The 25,622-nt window shown below is 41.8% G+C and overlaps 1 protein-coding gene across 3 annotated transcripts in view; it reads right to left on the bottom strand.

The window, feature by feature from the left end:
- LRCH2 (leucine rich repeats and calponin homology domain containing 2) overlaps positions 1–25,622 on the bottom strand; it is a 90,093-nt gene that overhangs the window by 52,232 nt on the left and 12,239 nt on the right. For all 3 annotated transcript variants that reach the window (XM_073641352.1, XM_073641353.1, XM_073641354.1), the window contains exons 2-6: positions 7,921–8,065; positions 5,604–5,730; positions 5,406–5,511; positions 2,478–2,614; positions 1,427–1,560 (exon numbers count right to left, since the gene is read on the bottom strand). In XM_073641352.1, coding sequence (XP_073497453.1) covers positions 1,427–1,560; positions 2,478–2,614; positions 5,406–5,511; positions 5,604–5,730; positions 7,921–8,065 — 649 coding nt within the window. The remainder of the gene's footprint in view (positions 1–1,426; positions 1,561–2,477; positions 2,615–5,405; positions 5,512–5,603; positions 5,731–7,920; positions 8,066–25,622) is intronic.

The following is a 25,622-nucleotide window of genomic DNA, read 5'->3' as shown; positions in this document are numbered from 1 at the left end:
TTTGATAGCAGCCTTCAGCTCGTCTGCATTGTTGGGTCTGGTGTCTCTCATCTTCCTCTTGACAGTACCGAGGTCAGGCGAGTTTACTGGCCAATCAAGCACAGTGATACTGTTGTTTGTAAACCAGGTATTGATACTTTTGGCAGTGTGGACAGGTGCCAAGTCCTGCTGGAGAATGAAATGTCCATCTGCAAAAAGCTTGTCGGCAGAGGGAAGCATGAAGGGCTCTAAGATTTCCTGGTAGACGGCTGCACTGACTTTGGTCTTGGTAAAAACACAGTGGACCTACACCAGCAGATGACATGGCTCCCCAAACCATCACTGATTGTGGAAACTTCACACTAGACCTCAAGCAGCTTGGATTGTGGCCTCTCCACTCTTCCTCCAGACTCTGGGACCTTGATTTCCAAATGAAAATTGGAACTCTGGGACTTTGTGGAGAGTGTGAATGACTGCCTTCTGGACATCTGTCAAGTCAGCAGTCTTCCCCATGATTGTGGAGCCTACTGAAACAGACTAAGGGACATTTTTTTAAAAGCTTAGGAACCCTTTGCAGGTGTTTATTGTTAATTATTTTACTGAGATAATGACTTTTGTGTTTTCATTGGCTGTAAGCCGTAATCATCAACAGTAACAGAAATAAACACTTGAAATAGATCACTGTTTGTAATGACTATAGAATATACTAGTTTCACTTTTTGTACTGAAGAACTTAATTATTTTTGATGATATTCTAATTTAGTGAGATGCATCTGTATTGCATGCTTCACAAATGTGTGAAACTGGCTTTAATTGCAATATACGAAATAGGATCAAATAAAAAAAATTGTATTAATAATAAATATATATATATATATATATATATATATATATATATATATATATATATATATATATATATATATATATATATATACACACACTTTTTTTTATTATTTTTTTTTCTGGAATAATTGCAAATTTTCTGTATTTTCCTGTAAATATTGTTCTGATCTGAAGTGGTTTCATAGTAAGTTTTCATTGAACCTGACCGCTGTGACCTGCCTGTACGGCTGTGTACACACTGTGCAGGACTAGCACGGAAGGCAGTATCACCAAAAATTAGGATAATACCTGCGGTTTCTGCTTTGCTTATTAGTCATCCATTTCTTTTATTCTGATAATTTCTTGTATTTTTTTCCCTCCCCTCACAGTTAGTTTATAGGCCTACATGGTACTTCAGCCTGAATTTAGTTATAGTAAAAAAAAAAAAAATAAAATAATAAATAATAATCACAGCACCAGGGGCCTGCTGGAATAGTGAGCTCTGGTTGACAATGAAATATATGGAATATTAGTAAATGCTTTTTTTATTTATTTTGTAAACAATTTAACAGTTTAGTTTTATGCACGAAAACAAAATCTTTGCAGAGCTCTGGCCACGTACCTGTCTGTGAGAGGCTGGGAAGGGAGTCTTTTCCCTAGTGACGGCAAGTCCAGAGAGTCCGGCTTTTTCTCTGTCCGGCAGCGAGCGTGAATATTCAGAAACTTAAATATGTGCACTTTCCCTTTCAGGCAAATCTGTATCCGTAGCAAAAAAAGGATTATTCAATGTGATGAATTGGTAAGAGATCTGTTTTATATCATTTTGTAAAGAAAAACTTCCAAGTAAATATGGCTCAGCCTTCTCCTTATCCGTTACATTTCTTGTTGCTGAGCTTGTAAAATTCAAGATTTAAAATGAAGCTTCATCAGCGACGTCCATTTAAGGGGCTGGGCTAGTCCCTGCACTACTGTGCATGCGTCTGTTGTGAATTCAGACGTATGCTCAGTAAGAGTTCTCGTCACTGTTCGAAAATTTTTTCAATGCACAATGACAGTGCGCCCCTTCACTGGCTCTAATGAGTTATCAAGAGAGCACACTGCCAGTGCGCATTGTGAGGAGAGAACATGGCGAGCAAGGAGAGCATAAACCAGCTACGCCCCCAAAAGTGACCTTTTTAGATGGCAGAACTGGTCTCTGATCTCCTTCATTGCCACTTTCTCTCCGCTGTGACAGTGCAATTGATTACCAGCTCACTACTTCTTATTTAAGCTAGGAAGGGAGCGCACTGTCACAGTGCATCACCTGAAACTGATTAGGTCACCGATGACGCTTCGTTTCAGGGTGGCGGCGAAGGCTGTGGCGGTGACCGCAGCCTCTGCCTTGATGACGTCCAGTTTGAGTATCCCAGCATGCACTGGGGATTCTCAAATGAAATGTCAAACAGGAAGTAGGTAAAAAAAATAAAGCCGTTAAGAGTAGAGAGGGAACGATAGGGAACTTTTAATCAAAGTATATTAGAAAAGTGATTAGATTACTACAATAGCCAGACATTTAGGATTAAAATCAATATTATTTTCGGACCACCCCTTTAAGTACCGCTTTCCTGTATTCTTTACCATAGAAACTAAAAAGTAAACCAACAAAAAACTGGCATGTTCAGCCAACCACCTACTTGTGCTGGAGGCATCTGCATAGGATTATTATCCAAAATTAACACTTCAAGCTGCCGAAGCTTCCTGTAGCTTACTGGGATTTCTGTGATCTTATTACACGAAAAGTCTAGTTTTACCAGTGGAAGTAATGATAAATCTGGGGGAAAAAACACAAGTTTATAAATATACACTGCTCAAAAAAATAAAGGGAACACTTCAACAACAGAATATAACTCCAAGTAAATCAAACTTCTGTGAAGTCAAACTGTCCACTTAGGAAGCAACACTGATTGACAATCAATTTCACATGCTGTTGTGCAAATGGAATAGAGAATAGATGGAAATTATTGGCAATTATCAAGACACACTCAATAAAGGAGTGGTTCTGCAGGTGGGGACCACAGAACACATCTCCGTACCAATGCTTTCTGGCTGATGTTTTGGTCACTTTTCAATGTTGGTTGTGCTTTCAAACTCGTGGTCGCATGAGACGGACTCTACAACCCACAGAAGTTGCTCAGGTAGTGCAGCTCATCCAGGATGGCACATCAATGCGAGCTGTGGCAAGGTTTGCGGTGTCTGTCAGCGTAGTGTCCAGAGGCTGGAGGCGCTACCAGGAGACAGGCCAGTACACCAGGAGATGTGGAGGGGGCCGTAGGAGTTCAACAACCCAGCAGCAGGACTGCTACCTCTGCCTTTGTGCAAGGAGGAACAGGAGGAGCACTGCCAGAGCCCTGCAAAATGACCTCCAGCAGGCCACAAATGTGCATGTGTCTGCACAAACAGTTAGAAACCAACTCCATGAGGGTGGTATGAGGGCCCGACGTCCACAGATGGGGGTTGTGCTCACAGCCCAACGTCATGCAGGATGCTTGGCATTTGTCACAGAACACCAGGATTGGCAAAGAAGCCACTGGCGCCCTGCGCTCTTCACAGATGAAAGCAGGTTCACACTAAGCACATGTGACAGACGTGACAGAGTCCGGAGACGCCGTGAAGAGAGCGATCTGCTGCCTGCAACATCCTTCAGCATGACCGGTTTGGCAGTGGGTCAGTAATGGTGTGGGGTGGCATTTCTTTGGAGAGCCGCACAGCCCTCCATGTGCTCGCCAGAGGTAGCCTGACTGCCATTAGGTGCCGAGATGAGATCCTCAGACCCCTTGTGAGACCATATGCTGGTGCGGTAGGCCCTGGGTTCCTCCTAATGCAGGACAATGCCAGACCTCATGTGGCTGGAGTGTGTCAGCAGTTCCTGCAAGATGAAGGCATTGAAGCTATGGACTGGCCCGCCCATTCCCTAGACCTGAATCCGATTGAGCACATCTGGGACATCATGTCTCGCTCCATCCACCAACGTCACGTTGCACCACAGACTGTCCAGGAGTTGGCGGATGCTTTAGTCCAGGTCTGGGAGAAGAGATCCCACATGGGGACCATCCGCAACCTCATAAGGAGCATGCCCAGGCGTTGTAGGGAGGTCATACAGGCACGTGGAGGCCAAACACAATACTGAGCCTCATTTTGACTTGTTTTAAGGACATTACATAAAGTTGGATCAGCCTGTAGTGTGTTTTTCCACTTTAATTTTGGGGGTGACTGGAAATCCAGGCCTCCATTGGTTAATAAATTTGATTTCCATTGATATTTTTGGGTGATTTTGTTGTCAGCACATTCAACTTTGTACAGAACAAAGTACTCAATGAGAATATTTCATTCATTCAGATCTAGGATGTGTTATTTGAGTGTTCCCTTTATTTTGTTGAGCAGTGTACAACAATTTTAACATCTCAAAATGAACCTGTGAGAACCTAATTTGTATATGAAGGTAAAGGTATTTGCTTTATCAGCACTAGTCCAACAAATAGTATACTTTTTTTGTTGTTGCAGAGATCTGATGTGCTAGTCATGAGAAATCTAGCAAAGAAACCATATGTTAATTAGACTGACGGAACTGTCGGAGTAGAAACAGAAAAAAACTGACCAGCACTTCCAAAACAAGAAATAGGTGTGAACAGGCGCTTACTAGGAGCAGCCATATACAACTAATAAACAAAGTAGCACACTGTGACAGTGGGAGTGTCACTGCACTGACACACTCCAATTCCTCTTCGAGTCTGATTAGCATATAGTTCTGACACACTCATCATAATCAATCGTATCCTTACACACTCATATTTTTTCTTATCAACTTCAAGAACTGATTGCTATTGCTGTCTTGTATATTTCATCCCTTATTAACATCACTTGGTAACTGATCGATCTACAATGGATATTTGGCCAGATCAGGCCACAGGAACTAAGATATTCTGCACATATCTCATTAGAATATCAAGATTTTTAGAGTGTAATAAAAAACGTTCCGGATGTCGGACTAAGATTGTTCCTGCCATATTAGAAGTTTTACTTAAAGGGGTTTTTCCAAGAAGGTAATAAAAAGGCCCAAATTACATAGCAGCCAGTTTTAGTCACGTGTCAGGGTGGGTGGCAGTATGAAGAAACACTGCTCCAGAGACCTGTGTCTTAAAGACAGAGGAGCTGTATCGTAAGCACACATATCAAAACTGCCAGAAAAAGACTGAAAGGAGAAAAAAAAAAATGATCTCCTCAGCCAACTGAGCACAAAGGATTTTTTCTCTAGCCTCAGTCAGCCAAGAAGAAGATATATTTCTTCTCCTGTTATAGCGATTCTACGTCATCTCTGGTATGTCTGCTTATGATGCATCGCCTCTGACAGTTGAGACAGATCTCGGGAGAGGTGTTTCTTCAGATTTGAGCCGGTCCTGACACCGAACTATGACAAACTGCTCTGTGAGTTATGTGATGGGGACATTTTATTACATTTTTAGAGAACCCATTTAAGTATATCTAAGTCTCTGAATGGCAATACCAAGGGATGAAATGTAAAAATAAAGCATATGGCAAAGTCCCAAGATAAAATGGAGACTTACCATTTGGCAGGACTTGGAGATTATTCCTTCTCAAATTTAGTTCCCTAAGAGAATGGAGCTTTCCTACTTGTGATGGAAGAATCTGTATTTCATTGCAGCTGACATCCTATAATAAAAAAGGGTCAAAAATAAAAACAAATAAATGAAGAAAAAAATAAATAAATAAAATAAATAATGAAAACAGGGAAGTTTACATACCAGTTCCATTAAGTCTTTTAGTTTTCCAACCTCTTCAGGAATGGAAACTAATTTATTATTACTGACAACCAAAACTTTCAGAGGCAAGTCGAAAAGATATTTTGGCAACGTTGATAAAAGATTTCGACTAAAAAGAGAAAATAAAAAAGTTTAGATTGTAAAATAAAAAAAGAAAGCCAATAGCACTGTACCAGTCATGTAGTGTCACGTCCATTTCACACTAGCAATTACTTAAGACTTTGATTCAGATAACGCTTTCTGTACTCCATGAGGAACAAGATTTATGAATGCTGCAGCTACAACTCCACTTTCTACAAGTATGAAAAGTTAAAAACACAAAATTTGAGTTTGGTTTAAAATAGTATACAAGCAGCACATAAATGCATGTTTCACAATGGCCATGAGTCAGAAAAAACCTACAAGACGCAAAATGAACATAAACCCTGCTGTAAATAAATAAAAAGCAAAAGTGCATTTAAATAAAATAGGGTTCTTAGTAACACTGTTTTTAATCAAAAATAGTATGAAAGCTATCCCACCAGCGACAAGGTGAACCCGTTCGGGATAGAACATACTCTGTCTAGTATTAAAAACCTTACCATGTGTCAAAGTTGACCTCTGTGTGAATAAGGGCAGACTGAGGCTCCGGCTTTTAATATTAGCTCAAATTTTGTGTTTTTTTCTTTGCATATTTTGCATTCTGTGCAAACCTGGGTGTGGCCTCCTTTCCGAGAGCTGGACAACACATTTAAAAGCTTCCCTTGGCTGGTGTTCCTAGTTTGGGACCGGAGCCTCAGTCTGCCCTTATTCACACACAGAAGTCAACTTTGACACATGGTAAGGTTTTTAATACTAGACAGAGTATGTTCTATCCCGAACGGGTTCACCTTGTCGCTGGTGGGATAGCTTTCGTACTATTTTTGATTAAAAACAGTGCTACTAAGAACCCTATTTTATTTAAATGCACTTGCTTTTTATCTATTTACAGCAGGGTTTATTTTCATTTTGCTTCTTGTAGGTTTTTAAAGTATGAAAAGTTATCAGAACTTCTACTTGTGTCTCAACTGAACCTGAACATTAAAAACCTGGGATTCAATTGATCACTTATACCATAAACTACAATACTACAGGGAAGACTTTATTACAGTATGTTAATACCAGAGCATTACAGTATATAGTGCACTTGCAGTTCTCTTATGAAGCCCAACCTGTAGACAGGCTTCAAAAGGAGAACTAAGTTGAGAGCTATAGGGGCCTTCAGCTGGCCCCTGGCTGCCATGGCATCCAATCGGGTTTCCGTGATCGCACTGGCAAACAGGCCATTTTACAAGGATTGACAGCAGCATCTAAATGGTTAACAGCGGCGATTGGAACTTGCTTTGGCCTCAGCTGTTACAGACAGATGCTTGCTGTGTAACACAGCCAATATCTGCTCGGTATGGAGGAGGCTCAGATCCTGAGCCTGGCTCCATATGGCCAGCAGTGACGTTTACACCACAGGTCATTAAAGGGTAGGAGCACACAATATTAACATATATTTAACAAGGTTGTCAAACAATAGCTATTAATCACTGAGGGTCCAATTGATCATAAATACATGGGTCTTGTGCCCTCAGTTTGAATGGAGCAGTGGTAACGCATGCACGGTTTACGGGAATGACAGAAGTAGCCAAACGCTGTACTCCGCTATCTCCGTAGACAGCGAAAATGGAAACAGCGGGTAAGAGCAAATCCAGCTCCTTTCAAATAATGACACAGGCCTGCTGTTCTTGTTAAGAGTGTGCACCCCATTGCAAAAAAAAAAATAAAAATGTTGTAGCGGAGGGAGAACCCCACTTTAAAGGGAACCTGACAGCGGATACATGCATCCCGAACCACTGGCAGCATACATCAGACACTGGCTGCACGATTTGGCTCAAATGATGCAGGGTTTCAGAGAAAAGCACACAGAGTGCCTGAAAAGTCAGATAGATGGGTCCCCATCAGCTTCTCTCCGCCCACCACTAGTGATTGACAGGTCTCTCTCTATACATGCACGCAAGGAGAGACCTCAATCCATGATGCGGGCGGGGAGAAGCCCCCAGGTCCCACCTTGTCTTACTAGTCTTTTGTGTGCGTCTCGGTCCACAGCAGCTTATAAATCTGTTTTTTCTCTGAAACCTTGCAGCATGTCAGAGAGTCAAAACAGACCTGGCTGAAATCAGGCACCCTGTGGATCGAGCCGCATGTATTCACTGTCAGGTTCCCTTTAAATATTGATTCCATGCAGGACTTTATTACGATGTCAGTATAATATTATAGACGAGTGCTCACGTACCTGATATTTAAGTAGGTTAACATCTGGAGATTTTTGATGGTCTCTGGAATGCACTTGATGCAGTTGTGATATAAATTTAAGGTTTCAAGCGGTGCAAACAGGCAGACGTCGAGCGGGATCTCTGCAAAGCGGTTTTTGGATAAGTCTAAAACAGGAAATGGTGTTTCTATTATGGGACATACATATATACTGATAAAAAAAAAAAAAATCTATATATTAATTTCATTCATTGTATGACGAAAAGCTTATTAGGTCAAGTACAATAAATAATGGAAAGGAGGGAGAAAGCAGATCTCAGATATTCTGTAAAAGCTAAAATAAAAAAAACACTACAATTCTGGAAAATCCAAATCCAACATCCCTGTTGCAGAATCAACAGTAAAACCCCCCATAAACAGACATGACATTTATATAATGTGTCTTGGTAGATGTTGATTTTTACACTGCCGATGTGCTAATCAGTCCTGATCTATCTCTCGATCACCCACAGGACACATCTAGGGAAAATGTTTAGTATGGGGACTGTCCGTACACGCAGGCATAATCCATCATGATGGATATGTCAGCGCCATTATTTACAAAAGCCCTCCATGCGAGAGGATGAGAATACAAACAAGTATGCGTGAAGCCCCTAACTACAGGAAAATATCAACATTGCTTCATGCGGTGAAACCTGTGAACTTGTAGTGACGGCTGGTGATGTCGGTGTTTAGTAGAAGACAAGAGGCGGCAAATGAGGTTTAAGACTAATAAGTGTAAGGTTATGTAGAAGGGAAGGGGCACACAAGCCAAGATTCTTTACTAAGACGGGAAAACTGACCAAATATAAAAAATAAACACGTTTTAATTTCAGTTGACAGTAAGTTTCAAGCCAGTGGCCATTATTTCCTTTCTTCAGTGACAAGATTACAAGTTATGTCGCTGATCCCGGATTTTATTCTGATAACCAGGTGTGGAGTTGGGAAGGAATTTTTTTCCCCTTAGATTGGCTTCTGCTTTCCTCCAGATAAGGAATTAATTTTCACTGAATTTAACTCTGCTCAATATTAATATAAAATACTTAGTAGCATGTTAATTGTATCACTTAATATTAAAGGGGTTGTCCACGACTTTTACATTGATGCCCTATCCATAGGATAGGGCATCAATGTATGATCGGCCGGGGTCCCGCACGCGGCACCCTCTCCGATCAGCTGTTATCGGTGCCGGCAGCAGCCGGCCGGAAGTGCTCACCTGCGGGGCTCAGCCGTCAAGTGGTAGTGGCCGCCGCGGTGTACTGCACATCCGCCTCCCATTCAACTGAAATCAATGTAAAAGTAGTGGACAACCCCTTTAAGCATAATTGAGTATGCAAACAGCCGCCTATATACAGCACGAGCCCCCACACAGGCGCCTATATCCAGCACGAGCCCCCACACAGGCGCCTATATCCAGCACGAGCCCCCACACAGCCGCCTATATCCAGCACGAGTCCCCACACAGCCGCCTATATCCAGCACGAGTCCCCACACAGCCGCCTATATCCAGCACGAGCCCCCACACAGCCGCCTATATCCAGCACGAGTCCCCACACAGCCGCCTATATCCAGCACGAGCCCCCACACAGGCGCCTATATCCAGCACGAGCCCCCACACAGCCGCCTATATCCAGCACGAGTCCCCACACAGCCGCCTATATCCAGCACGAGTCCCCACACAGCCGCCTATATCCAGCACGAGCCCCCACACAGCCGCCTATATCCAGCACGAGCCCCCACACAGCCGCTTATATACAGCATGAGCCCCCACACAGCCGCCTATATACAGCATGAGCCCCCACACAGCCGCCTATATACAGCATGAGCCCCCACACAGCCGCCTATATAGAGCATGAGCCCCCACACAGCCGCCTATATAGAGCATGAGCCCCCACACAGCCGCCTATATAGAGCATGAGCCCCCACACAGCCGCCTATATAGAGCATGAGCCCCCACACAGCCGCCTATATAGAGCATGAGCCCCCACACAGCCGCCTATATAGAGCATGAGCCCCCACACAGCCGCCTATATAGAGCATGAGCCCCCACACAGCCGCCTATATAGAGCATGAGCCCCCACACAGCCGCCTATATAGAGCATGAGCCCCCACACAGCTGCCTATATACAGCACGAGCCCCCACACAGCCCCCTATATACAGCACGAGCCCCCACACAGCCGCCTATATAGAGCATGAGCCCCCACACAGCAGCATATATACAGCACGAGCCCCCACACAGCCCCCTATATACAGCATGAGCCCCCATACAGCCCCCTATATACAGCACTTTACACCAAATTATTATTAACCCTTTCCATTAGTTTCATTAAATATGCTGCCTCAGTTTTCAGGAGCATGAAAGGTTCCTCTATGGTATGATCTTCAGGCAGGACATAATGTGCCATCTGTGAGCTGTACATAAGGGGTTATATACAGGATGCAAATATAAAATATGGTGAACAAACTAACAATGACAGACTTGTACAGAAAGGAGAGGGTCCTGCTCTTACAGTCTACAGGGTTTGAACAAAGACGAGGAATCATGGTGGACGGCTGGGTGTCTAACAATTCATTACAATAACCCTCCACTGTGTATAAACTTGTGAATGCCCTTAAGGCGCAGAAATAACCAATTACTGCAGAGAATAGGCATACATAGACAATTACCGTAATTACATCTGAATGTGTATAAAAGCCGAGGAACCGCGATGAAAGATCCCCATCAACCTGATAATCGCAGAGAATCATTAGTACAGCATTTCAGGTTACTGAAAATATTGATAGGGATCCCAGATGCCAGAGCTTGGCCAGGGGGGTAAACCAAGCACCAGAGGGAGGAAAGCTGTTCATGAACTAGCAATATGTACACAGACATCTACTTTTACATAAGGGAAGCAGTTGGGCAAAGACTCATGAGACGACCATGTACAAAAATCTAATGAATAAACATAAACTTACATGCACTTGGATGTAAGGCTGCGTGCCCACTATGCGTTTTTCAAGCGATTTTGCCAGGGAATTTCCGCAGCGAAAACCCTTACAAAACGCTTGGTAATACGTGCCCCATGGTCCCCAATGATAATCCGCATGTGCTGTGAACATGATGCGGAAATTTCCACTGCGGATTATCATTGCGGAAAAATCCGCAGCATGTCCATTACTTTTGCGGACACGCAGCGTAATTGCCGCCATTGACTTGCATAGAATCGCTTAATATCCGCATCACTACATGTGCACATACGGATATTAAGCGATTCAATGTGCGGATGGTGCCCGGGTCTGGAGAAGAGGAGACTCTCATCCAGACCCGGGTACCATAGTACCTGTAAAAAAAAAAAGAATTTAAAATAAAAACTATACATTGTACTTACCTTCTGATGGCCCCCGGTCTCCTGCACGGTGCGTCCGGTGTCTTGTACAGCACGCGATGGTGTAAAAGGACCTTCCATGACGTAATTTAGTCATGTGACAGGTCACACGACCGCCGACATGGTCTGCCACGTGACCTGTCACATGACTAAATGACGTCATGGAAGGTCCTTTTACAAGACCACAAGCCGCCCAAGACACCGGACGCACCGGACAGAAGACCGCGGGCCATCAGAAGGGGAGTATAATGTTTTTTTTGTTTTGTTTTTTTACCATTTTTATTCTTTTTTTAACTATTAACTTGGTCACACTATATAAATCTATGCCGGTTGCATGGATTTATATAGTGTGACCAAGCTGTCAAGTACTTTTCCAAGTGATGATAAAATCGCTTAGAAAAGCGCTTGATAACCCGCATGCAGAAATGCTTGACAAACGCTTCTACCTGGCAAGAAAAATGCATGTAAAATCTGCATGTGTTTTTCCTGCCAGGGAGATACAGAAAAAAATCAGTGATTTTTCTCATGATGAAAATCACGGTCTGATTTTCATCAGGATTTGGTCAGTGTGTCAGTTTTTACCATCACAGTCTCATCAGTTTTTCATGGATGAAGAAAAATGAACTAGTGGAGGTTTCTCATGTGTCTCGTGCTCCTCATATCAAACAGTCCACGCTGTCCAATTTTTTGCACAGACAAATACTTAAATTGGTGAATCTGAGATGTGTGGGGCTGAAATCAAAATCGGCAATGTCTCGGTGATTTTAGACGGACCACTCAGTCAGCAAAAACACACAAAGCTGTGAACAACCCCATACACTAAAATACAGGTTCTTCTCACAAAATTAGAATATCATCAAAAAGTTAATTTATTTCAGTTCAATACAAAAAGTGAAACTCATTATAGAGTCATTGCAAACAGAGTGATCTATTTTAAGGGTTTATTTCTGTTAATGTTGATGATTATGGCTTACAGCCAATGAAAACACAAAAGGCATTATCTCAGTAAATTAGAATAATTAACAAAAAACACCTGTAAAGCAGGGTTGTGGAGTCAGTAAGCCAAACCTCCGACTCCCTCATAACTGGCTCATGTTTAAGTGATAAATTTACTGTAGCACAGATTCATCTCAGCTAAAAGTCTAGACCCTAAGATCAGGAATAGGACATGTCATAACTTTACCAAATTCTTATGAAAAAAAAAATATTCCCTGCATTGAACTACTGTACCCAATTTATTATATATTTTAGGAGTTGTCCATTTTATACCGACTCCACCAAAATGGGCTCCAACTCAGACTCCACAGCCCTGCTGAAAAGGCTTCCTAAGCATTTAAAAAGGTCCCTTAGTCTGTTTCAGTAGGCTCCACAATTATGAGGAAGAATGCTGACTTGACAGATGTCCAGAAGGCAGTCATTGACACACTCCACAAGGAAAGTAAGCCACAAAAGGTCATTGCTAAAGAAGCTGGCTGTTCACAGAGTGCTGTATCCAAGTATATTAATGGAAAGTTGAGTGAAAGGTAAAAGTGCAGTAGAAAAAAGGTGCACAAGCAACCGGGATAACCGCAGCCTTGAAAGGATTGTTTAGAAAAGGCCACTCAAAAATTTGGGGGGGAGGTTCACAAGGAGTGGACTGCTGCTGGAGTCATTGCTTCAAGATCCACCACACACAGACGTATCCAGGACATGGGCTACAAGTGTCGCATTCCTAGTGTCAAGCCACTTATGACCAATAGACAACGCCAGAAGCGTCTTACCTGGGCCAAGGAGAAAAAGACCTGAACTGATGCTCAGTGGTCCAAGGCGTTGTTTTCAGATGAAAATAAATTTTGCATTTCATTTGGAAATCAAGGTCCCAAAGTCTGGAGGAAGAGTGGAGAGGCCACAATCCAAGCTGCTTCAGGTCTAGTGTGAAGTTTCCACAATCAGTGATGGTTTGGGGAGCCATGTCATCTGCTGGTGTAGGTCCACTGTGTTTTATCAAGACCAAAGTCAGCGCAGCCGTCTACCAGGAAATTTTAGAGCACTTCATGCTTCCCTCTGCCGACAAGCTTTTTGGAGATGGAAATGTCATTCTCCATCAGGACTTGGCACCTGTCTACACTGCCAAAAGTACCAATACCTGGTTTACAAACAGTATCACTGTGCTTGATTGGCAGCAATCTCACCTGACCTTAACCCCATAGGGAATCTATGGGGTATTGTCAGAGGAAGATGAGAGACACCAGACCCAACAATGCAGACGAGCTGAAGGCTGCTATCAAAGCAACCTGGGCTTCCATAACACCTCAGCAGTGCCACAGGCTGATCGCCTCCATGCCACACCGCATTGATGCAGTAATTGATGCAAAAGGAGCCCGACCAAGTATTGAGGGCATTTACTGAACATACATTTCAGTAGGACATTTCAGATTTTAAAAATCATTTTTCAAGCTGGTGTTATAAAGTATTCTAATTTACTGAGATAATGACTTTTGTGTTTTCATTGGCTGTAAGCCATAATCATCAACATTAACAGAAATAACCTCATGAAATAGATCACTCTGTAATGACTATATAATATATGAGTTTCACTTTTTGTATTGAAGAACTGAAAAATTATTTTTGATGATATTCTAATTTAGTGAGAAGCACCTGTAGTACGTGTTATCTGTACAAGAAAAGTTGAAGTCTGAAAGGCCCAAAGCTTATTTTTCTTCTGGACAATATTGTAAGCCCATTTATGACCAGATGAACTTTGATGTTATCATAGATCAGCTGAAAAGATGGTTCAGGAAAAGAGAGATAAGTGTTAAAGACCCTCCTGTCAAAGCAAGCTCACTATGCCATGTACTTTGCTACATAGAGGACAAAAACAGACCAAAAAGCTTAAGAAAACCCTACTTCAAAAATGCATTTTAGCCAAAAATACTAAAAAAAGTCGACAAGCCAACAGGAAAAAAAACAAGAAAATAACCAACTCGAGAATAAGTCTAAAAGTTAAAGGGGGAGAAAAAGAAAAAAAAAAAAGTCTCTGACAGCACCAATCAGATTATATTTGTTAAAATGTAAAGGGAGGGGGGTGGCACAGAAGAATCTAAAGAAGAATATAATGTTGTCTGCAGGGCAATCATTAGAAGAGCTAAAGCCAGTAATGAAGTGAAGATTGCAAGGGAGACCAAAAGCAATAAATGATGTTGCATAGGCCGAACTTTTAAAATTCCTATTTTGCATCTGTGTTCTCTAAGAAAGCAAATGCAATATCAACTGATCTTCACTGTGCTATCAAGGAATAAAATAATCCACACTATCTATAAACAGAGAAATGATGAGGGATCACTTAGCTATTTTAAATGAATTTAAATATCCTGGTCCAGATGAATTACATCCTAGGGTACTGAAAGAGATAGCAGAAGAAATTGCAGAACCACTAGCCAGAATTTTTGAAAAATCCTGGAAAACAGGAGAAGTCACAGAAGATTGGAGAAGGGAAAATGTTGTCCCCATCTTCAAAAAAGGAAAGAAGATGGAACCAGGAAATTACAGGCCAGTGAGCCTTACTTGTATACCAGGAAAGATCTTTGAACAAATTATTAAACAGCATGTATGCAAGTACTTGGATAGGAATACAGTAATTAACCAGAGCCAACATGGGTTTGTAGCAAACAAGTCATGCCAGACTAATCTAATTTACTTCTATGATGGAATCACTAACTAGGTGGATTAGGGAAATGCAGTAGATATAGTATATCTCGACTTCAGCAAATCATTTAATAAAGTATCTCATGCTATCCTTATTGAAAAAATGACCAAGTATGGGATTGACAAGGCTATGGTTAGGTGGATTCATAACTGTCTCAGTGATCGTACTCAGAGTGGTAATAAGTGGTTGCACATCCAATTGGAAGAGTGTTTCAAGTGGGGTACCACAAGGCTCTGTCCTGGCCCCAATGGTGTTCAACACTTTTATAAATGATCAAGGTAAGGGAAATGAAGGTAAACTAATCAAATTTGCAGACGATGCAAAGCTAGGAGGGTTATCTAACACTAGAGAAGACAGAGAAGGATCTAGGTAAGCTTTAACAATGGGCAGCAACTAATAGAATGGAATTTAACAGGGAGAAATGCAAGATTCTACATCTGGGCAAGAAAAATGAAAATTACATTCACAGAATGGGAGGAATAGAACTAAGCAACAGCATGTGTGAAAAAGATTTGGGTATAAAAAATACATCATAGACTGCACATGAGTCAACAGTGTGATGCAGCAGCAAAAAGGCAAACACAGTTCTGTCATGTATTAAGAGAAGCATAGAGTCTAGATCACCTGAAGTAATTATTCCCCTCTACTCATCCTTGGTCAGACCTCATCTGGAATACTGTGTCCAGTTCTGGGCGCCACATTTTAAAAAAAGACATCGAAAAACTAGAGCAAGTTCAGAGAAGAGCAACCAGGATGGTGAGCGGACTGCAAACTATGTCCTAAGAGGAACGGTTAAAGGATCTGGGAAAGTTTAGCTTGCAAAAAAGAAGCCCGAGAGGGGACTTAATATCTGAAGGGCTGTTACAGTGTACAGGGATCATCCATCTTCTCATTTGCACACAGAAAGAAACACGAGAAGCAATGGGATGAAACTGAAAGGGAAAAGATACAGGTTACATACCAGCAAAAAACTGTTTGACAGTGAGGGTGATCAATGAGTGGACCAGGCTGCCACAAGAGGTGGCGAGTTCTCCTTCAATGGAAGTTTTCAAACAGAGGCTGGACAGACATCTGTCTGAGATGGTTTAGTGACTCCTGCACTGAGCTGGCGGTTGGACACGATGACCCCGGTGATCCCTTCAAACTCTAACATTCTAGGATTCTATGAGATTCTACTTTTTTTTTTTTTCTAACTTTATTGTTAAAACACAGTGATTGGCTGGTCAGATGTGAAATCACTGGCTTCGATTTTACTGAAGCAGCTAAAAACAGCAAAGCTGTCAAAAATTATGTTTTTTTTTCAATTGTACAACTTTCAGGCAGGTTATGGAGAGCACCTGCCAGACAAAGACATTGTGTGCATGTACCTTTAAAATACAAAAACAAGAGGATAAAGTGTATGATTTACCATAGAGTAGAATGATGAAATCTATAATACTGCTTCAATGCCACCCACAGCAGCCAGTCTATTACGCTGGCATCCTCATAAGCAAAGCAAGCCTCCATTACTGTCAGTAATGGGTACAGAGAATACCCAGAGGCTCTGTTCTGTGTGGGGACTCTGCGCTGAAGCAGAACATCATGTTTACTGATTTTACAATATCTGAAGAATGATTAACCATCAGAAACGCCTTGCATTTACATTTCAGAGGAAAAGAAGGAGCCTTCTGTGAATGCGCTACTTCAATTAGCATTCAAAGCTTTCCCTGATTTATGTGCATGGAAATAGTGCTGTATCTTAAAACCTGGCAAAGAAAATAATACATGTATAGACTGCCAACACGAGGCCGTTTATCAGCCTTCATTAAGAGTGCTGCCAAGTTCAAAGGAATCGTGCATAATTAGAACTAGTTTAATGGGGTTAGAGCACAAGGTAAAAAAAAAAAATCTCTGGGGTAATGCACATGATCACTTTAGCCATATTAATGCAAAAAACACCACAACCCAGTGTATGTTTCCCTCTTTCATTCAATCTCTACCCAGGTCTCTGCAATTTTGGGCTCTTCTTGGGGGAAGGCATCAGAATCTCCAAGGACTGCACTCCAGATCGCTTCTGCAAACTCCGCTCCAGTGGGCCTCTCCTCACCTACAAAGAATATCGCCCCTCCCATACAGCCTCAGTGATGTCACTAATAAAGAGCTCATGTCCCATCTTGGGCAAGTATTGGGACACGTCTGCTAATCATTCAATTTAGGAATTTCAGTCTCATAGATGTGCACTCTGTCTTCACAATCATTTCTGAAGTAATGGTCAGTTCTAAAAAGTTCACTGATTTTGAGTGTAATCCTATAATAGGAGTAACGAGTCACTTTGTGGTATTTCTTCACTCACCTGTGAGTGGCTATTATTGAAAAGTGGAAGGACCCGCAGCAACTCAGTCACATTTTATCGGACCACTCCAAAATCATCTGCAGATATGCTTCTCTGCAAACTCTTGCATTCATTTCTATGGGAAGTCCACTTTTTTGCTATTTGTATGTGGGAGTTTGAGTTTTTTTCCCCTTAAAAAGGTTTTATAAAAAGGACTAGTGGAGAAAAAAGTTAATAAATAAAAAGTTGTCACTGCTTTGAAGCAGATCATGATGGAATCTGCTCTAAACAAGTTGCTGTCAGAACAAAACACTGCAAAAAAAAGCAAAAAAACTACATATACTTACAAAACGGATTCAAAAAGAAAAACCAAAAAAAAAAACTCCCATCAACCTCCTCCTCAAAAAAGAAAAAAAAGCTTTTCCTGAATTGGTCTCTGCTTGAAAAACTGAGCTACTCAAAAATCACTCCGCGTGAACATATAGAGCGGGGTCACCGAGTGCTGGGGTACACAGGGCATAAAAGTCCCCAACGCTTTGCTGACTTCATAATTGCAGAGCTGCAAAACTTCTCGGGCATGAACACCAGCACACGCAAAATTAATTGACATGCTGCGGATTTTTGACCGCAGCGTTTACGCTGCGGAAAAATCCGCATCATGGGCACAGCACATGCGGATTTCAATTGGGGAACATTGCTGCCCTTCTACCACGCGTTTTTCATGCGTTTCCGCAACTGCAAAAACGCAGCGGAAACGCATGAAAAACGCATCGTGTGAACTCAGCCTAAAGAGAACCTGTCACCAAAAAAGGGGCCAGTTTGTCTTTAATTTTATTCCCACTGCTCCCTCAAATATTCAGCTTTTTTCAATTCTGCACACGTTTTTAAAGATTGGGGTCTTTTGCTTTATTGCCAATTTAGGGCTACAAGACATCAACTCTGAAAAGTCATGCGACAAAAACATTTGTGCAACTTGTCCGTGACTTACTACCGCACAACTATTTTAGAGCTGATTTTGACGTAGCCACATTACATGACGTACGGCTTGTCTCACATTGAAGTCTACGGCAAGTGCGGCACTTGCAACCAGTGACAGAAAATTTGACACAATTGGAAACATTTGCAACTCTGCCGCCGTTTACAACGCGTCACCATAAGCAATCATTGCATTTAATGGTGCAATGATTTCAGGGTCGTGCGAACTGTTGCTTTGCAGCGTGATTTTGACCTTGAGCCACATACCCTTAGTAAAAACCATAAACATTAGCAATAAGTATAAAGGCCCACATCTCAGAAACCATATGGTGGATTAAAAAGAAAAAAAAGCCACAGAATACTCAGGAGAGTAAAAACTACAAAAAAAATTAGAGTTTAAACTGATACTTTTGACCTTCTTCACAGGTCTTTTATAAAGAAAAGCAATGCAAAAAATAAAATTTTCCTTGTCAGCAGTATACATAGCCTTTTAGAAGCAGCAATGCTTTTCAGGCAACAAGAGGAAGAAGCCTTTGCACTAGTGATTTGGCAGAAAAAGACGCTTTACTTCTAGCAAACAGTCCTCCATTTATAATCCAAGTGCAGTTTTAGAAGGCAACGTTGCAAGAGAGGCAGAAACCCGACAGTCCTATTCAATCTTCTATCCCTTTAGAGTGTACAAGGCAATTAAAAAATTCCCAGTTTTCTTGACACGCCTAGAACAATTATAAATCTTGCACTTTATTAAGGGACATAGAAAGAGAAACAAAACTTGTGGATGGTCGGACAAGAACATTTCCTGCGTAGACTTGTTCCTCTTTTCATGCAGACAGGAGAAAAGTCAGACTGGAAGATTGTGAGGAGAGGAGGAAGCGCAGAGTGAGACATTACTACTGTTTATAGCAAACTGCACAAGACAATACACAACGGATTCAGTGTTACTAAGGCCAGGACGTCACAACCATTCTACATATAGTTATGTCCCCGGCCATAAACTATATAAAACCTTATTGCTGTAAACTTTAAAAAAAATAAATAAATAAATTCAGCCAACAAATATGACGAGAAAAACAGCCTGTTTTACACAGATGTAAACACTGAAACAGACATCACATCTGTTTCAGTGTTTACATCCAAACACAGACTATTTATCTCTCACGTGTCATCCATATTGCCTCACTTTAGCACCGCAGCAATGGATCTGTTACAAATGTATGTAACATGGATGGAAAACTGAAGTGTGCCTAAAGGCAGAGACCCGTCACTCCAGGGCAGCCGCCAAGGAACCGCCTGTCCCACTAGCCGACAGTACTGCCTCCGTCCTGGCGGCTTTTAATCCCTTCACCACCATGGGTTTTTCAGTTTTCATTTTTTTTTTATCCTCTTCTTTCCAGAGCCATAACTTTTTTTTTTAATTTTTCCATCAATATGGCCGCGTGAGAGCTTGTTTTTTGCGCGAAAAGTTTTACTTTTGAACGACACCATTGGTTTTACCAGATCATGTACTGGAAAACGGGAAAAAAATTCCAAGTGCGGTGAAATTGCAAAAAAAAAAAAAAAAAAAAGGGTGCAATTTCACAATAGGTTTTTTTTAACCATGTTTACTAAATGCTAAAACTGACCTGCCATTATGATTCTCCAGGTCATTACAAGTTTGTACACACCAAACATGTATAGGTTCTTTTTTATTTAAGTGGTGGGAAAAAAAAAAAAAAAAAAAAAAAAATTATTTTTTTTTAAAAAGGCGCCATTTTCCGAGACCCATAGTGTCTCCATTTTTCGGGATCTGGGGCCGGGTGAGGGCTTATTTTTTGCGTGTCGAGCTTATGTTTTTATGGATACCATTTTGGAATAGATACGATGTTTTGCTCGCTCGTTATTGCAATGTTGTGGCGACTATAAAAACCATAATTCTGCAGTTTTGATTGTTTTTTTCGTTACGACGTTTACCGATCGGATTTATTCTTTTTATACATTGATAAATCAGGTGATTCTGAACACGGCGATACCAAATATGTGTTTTGGTTTTTATTTTATTGCTTTATTTTGAATGGGGCAAAAGGGGGGGGGTGATTTGAACACACACACACACACACACACACACACACACACACACACACACACACACACACACACACACACGAGCAGCTGTCATGTGCTGGAAAGGATGCAGGCTCATTGCCAACGCCTGCATCAAACAGGGGGAGGCGACCTTGGACGTACTAATACGTCCAAGGTCGTAAAGGAGTTAAAGTATGTTTTTCTCTGAAGCGTTTAAATCAAACATACCTGGCTGAGATAATACAGCCGGTGCCGGATACATACTGCACCATCCATGGACGGCATGCATCAGCAGAGAGGTTCACTTTAAGCACAAGTGCCTACATGATCGGCCCCATCCACCATCACAGCTTGTGAGATCCGCACACCTAATGTTTAACCCAGATAAGAGCGAGTCTCCAGAATCTGGACGGGCAGCGTTTCAGAAAACATCAGCTAACATAACATACACAAATACATAGTTTTAATACTAGAGGTTAGGGCCATCCTATATTTGGGTACACCTTGGAGCTGGTAGAATGGCCTTTACATTACCAAGTACCCTGTGTTATTTCTATGCACTGTTGCTTTTACCTATTTTCTTACAGCAGGGTATATGTTCATTTTGTTTCTGTCTTAGGTTTTCACGGCTCCATAAAAAGTGGGGACGCTGTGTAACGGTATGTGCACACGATGCAGAAATGAAGCAGAAAATTTCTGCATCATTTCTGCATCTCCCTGGCAGAAAAAAAGCATGCAGATTGTGCATGCGTTTTTCCTGCAGAATACATGCGGATCCACATGCGTTTCCGCATGCAGATTGACAAGCGCTTTCCAGGCGATTTTAGCATCACCTGGAAAGTGCTTGACAACTAGGTCACACTGTATAAATCCATGCAAACAGCATGGATTTATATAGTGTGACCCGAGAGAGTGTATATACTTACCTCCGATGGCCCGCGCTGTCCTGCTTTACAAAGTTCCCGGCTGCCGGCAACTTTGAATTGAAAGACCTGCCGACGTCAGCGTCACGTGACCCGTCACATGACTCTGACGTCAGCGCAGGTCCTACAACTCACTGCAAGAGCCGGGAACCAAGCGGGAGCGCTGCGCGGGCCGCCCGAAGGTAAGAATACATTTATTTTTTTATTTTATTCTTTTTTTACAGCTTTTTTAATGGTACCTGGGTGTGGATGAGACTCTCCTCTCCTCCACACTCGGGTACCATCCGCATATTAGAACGCGCCAATAGCGCAAGTACAGATGCTGTCTTGCGGAATTGGCGCGTTCTAATGCAAGTCAATGGCGGCGAAATCGCCGCGTTTCCGCAAAATTAATTGACATGCTGCGGATTTTTGACTGCAGCGTTCACGCTGCGGAAAAATCCACATCATGGGCACAGCACATGCGGATTTCCATTGGGTAACATTGCTGCCCTTCTACCATGCGTTTTTCATGCGTTTCCGCGGCGTTTACGCAACTGCAAAAACGCCGCGGAAACGCATGAAATACGCATCGTGTGAACTCAGCCTAAGGCCTCATTTAGACGCCCATGCTGCACAGACGTGTTCTGTGTTTTTCATTGATGCAACACGTACCCATTAAAATCTATCCTGCTATTCACATGTCAGTTCTTTTTCGCAGACCTTGTGTGCAAAAATCTCAGACATGGCAGCTTTTTTCTCCGGCAGCCGGGATGAAAAGTGTCAATACAAATCTATGGATCACTAAAAATCACGGATGGCCGCAGTGTACGGCCTGTGATTAACACTGCAATGAATATGAGAAGTTTTCTAACTTACTTAATAACCCATAAATGAAAAACACTGACGAAAGAATTAACATTTTATGTGCGTTCGTGTACAAACACTTAAGTCTGAATGAGGCCTAAGAACTAGGAGGAAAAAAAAACACAAGAATACAATGATTTGGAAATCTCTTACTCACATAAACAAGAAGAACAGAACAAACACAAATCAGAAGTTGAAAGTTAGTAATTTTTCAATTTCATTGGAAAAAATTAACTTTTTTTTAGGGACTGATGGTAATAACATCTCAAAAAAACAGAACCACATCTACCACTGTGTGACATCTCCTCACAACAGTCTGCAAACATCTGGGAAGTGAGGAGGCCGATAGCTGGGGTTTTGGGAGAGGAACATTTCCCATTATTGTCGGATGTAGAATTCTCGCTGCTCCACAGTCCTATGTATTTTGTCCTGGGTTGAATTTTTTTTTTGTTTTAAATATTTTCTATTGGTGAAGGTCTGGACTTTAGGCGGTCAATTCATCACCTGAACTCTTCTCCTGTGAAGCCATGCAGCTGAGATAGATGCAGTATGTGGTTTAGCATTGTATGGCTGAATTATGCATGGACTTCCCTGAAATAGACGTCGTCTGGATAGAGCACATGTTGTTCTAGATCCTCTACATAATGCTCAGCATTGATGGCATTTAAGCTGCCCATGCCTTAGACATTAATGCAGCCCCCTACCATCGGAGATAAAGGAACGGTGTGCTAACAAGCTGGATGGACCTTCTCCTGGAGTCCACAGGCCTGGGTATCTGTGGCTTGCATGAGAAATTTCACATTTTGATTCATTTGGCCAAAGAGCACTTTTCGATTTTGCCCAAGTCCATTTTAAAACGAGATTTGGCCCAAAGAAGATGGCAACGTTTCTGGATTATGTTGATAACATGGCTGCTTCTTTGAATGATAAGAGTTTTACCTTCTATTTGTGGATTGCACAGAACGGTGTTCACATAATGCTTTCTGGAAATATTTCGGAGTCCATTTACACAACCGAATCATGCCTGTTTTTTAATGCAGTGCATCCAATATTGAAAGTCGACCTTGTCCCTTGTGCACATGGGTTTCTCCAGAATCTCTGACTCGTTTACGGATGTTATGTAGTGTAGATGGTGGGATATATAAAGTCTTAGCAATTTTACATTGAGGAACATTTTTCTAAAATTTTACCTGTGGTTATTCACAGATTGGTGAACTTCTGACCATCTTTGCTTTGGGGAGACTCTGCCTCTCTATCATGCTCTTTCATATCCAGGCACGTGACTTAGTTGAGAACTGACCTCCAGTTTTTTCACTAGTCACTTTTCCATTCTTTTGTTAACCAGGTCACAACATATCTGAGATTTGTTGCTGCCATCAACTTCTGTTCTTTCATTTTATCAAACGAAATGGAGAAAGTGCACAACTTTCAATTTCTCATCTTACTCTATGCTCTGCTGGGAATAAACTATGGCGATAAGAGATTTCCAAATAACTGCATTCTTGTTTTCTTAACATTTTACACAGTGTCCCAACTATTTTGGCATTGGGGTTATACATGCAACAAACTTATTATACATAGAATTATAATGGATTGGATCTGGCAAGATTTACTGGGCCACATGTATTTAGGGAGTATTCTTGCCTTAGACAATAATGACAAATAGACTGGATATCAACAGATGCAAATCCCACCTCGGACATCCAGATCATGGGTCTCCATTCACTTCCATGGGTGTAACAGAAACATTAAAAATTGTATCTTCATCAGGTGGGTTGGAAGACCCCGCTTGGTTGGGTTTGTTACAATAATAAACTCACGTCTATCAGACATTAAATGGATTTTGCAGTCAGATAATGACCTATTGGTTACATTTGGCTGTGTGTTAAATGCATTATATATTACAAAAAAAAAATAAAAAAATTGCAGTTGTCACTATGACCACTAAGCCACATTTTAGGTTCAGATGTCTTGTACTTCTAGTAGACATTACCACACCAGTAGACTGACACTGCGACTACACATTTGGTAAGACAAGTATAAACATGCTCTGATCAGGACAAAGTTCACTGTGAAGGAAGGAGGAGGAAGTGAGATGTAACCATCACCTATTGCATGGATAATGGTTAGCTGCTCTGTATAAAGTAATATTGATAATGAGACTGCAGGAAAGTCATTTGTATACATCAGGAAGTATCACTATAGTATTAAACTTAGTGGCCAGTGTGAAGATTTCAGATTTTATTTTTTTTTTTTTTTATAATATAGTGATTTGGAAAATGTAAAAATATAAACAGACTATGCCTTCAATAGCTATGGTGGGAATTCCATTTTAATTTCCTTAAAGGGGTTGTCCTGTAAAAACCTATTCATAGGATGCCTGACTGCACTCAATTTATTCTTTTTAGGACTGCAGGAAAAAGACAAGTGCAGCCCCAAAGACAATGAATGGAGCGACAGTCTGGGGTGCACACTTCTGCTACAATCTTACAAAGCTAAAAGTGTGCCATTTTGCTGATTGGTGCGGGTCCCAGCAATCAGACCCCACCGATCAATAAGCTATTAGCTATCCTATGGAAAAGTGATAACGTTTCAAATGAATAGCAGCTGCAAAGTGAGGCGGTACAATGAAAGCTGAACTAATAGGTTGCAGTGCTTTTTCGAAGATATGAGAAACTAGAGACATTTTTGTTCTAAAAGGATTATCCCAAAAGGTCTTTAACGGGTGCATACAGACAAGGAGTTAACCACGGCATCCAAAAATAAGGATCAGAACTGGTCGCATACAGAAACCAACGTTACACGGATATAGCCATCACCCTTCTGCTAATCTCGGAGAAAGGTTACACAGCAGCGTGCATCTAGGATGGGCTTCCCTTCACGGACACAGGCTGGGCACGGAGCAGCGAGCTCTCGATAACAATGACTGGCGGCTTTAGAAATCAGGAAGTTATTTTTGGCTGTGGCTGTGCTAGATTTACCAGATACATCATCCTGAAGCCATAGCTGTAAAAAGCTTCCTCCTTCATTTCCAAGACACAAAAGAAGCAGGAGAGGGAGAGCGGGGAGCAGCGGTAATCAACAGTATTTAAGCAGTGCCATTAATGTGAATCAGTCATGGCAGGCAGGCTCCAGCAGATAGGGAACCCGGCCCGCAGCCTCTGCCTGCACAACAGGGACCGGAATACATCCGTCACCCATCCTTCATGGCGCATAACATTGCCAGTGCACATATAGTCGCCCTACACTCAGCCTTTACAGACGCTGATACTACTGTAATACGAGGGCAGTGAAGAGGCCACGGCCAGCACTGGAGATCCAGTGTCCTTTAATCTGCGGACAGGTGGGATTCCAACCAACTTGATCATACATTCATGGTACCATAGCACAGGGGTGCAAAGTCTTATTTGGATCCAATGGCCACGTCGTCAGATCGAACCAACCCCACGGCAGCATCACCACAATATTATAGTACCTGAGATATCTACTACATATTGAAAGTATGAGTCAATTAT

The sequence above is a fragment of the Phyllobates terribilis genome, unplaced genomic scaffold (genome assembly GCF_046119375.1).
Source record: "Phyllobates terribilis strain yellow unplaced genomic scaffold, ASM4611937v1 Scaffold_7__3_contigs__length_470593459, whole genome shotgun sequence".
Taxonomy (NCBI): domain Eukaryota; kingdom Metazoa; phylum Chordata; class Amphibia; order Anura; family Dendrobatidae; genus Phyllobates; species Phyllobates terribilis.
The sequence above is the reverse complement of the archived record's forward strand: the minus strand, read 5'-3'. Positions and strand labels throughout refer to the sequence as shown.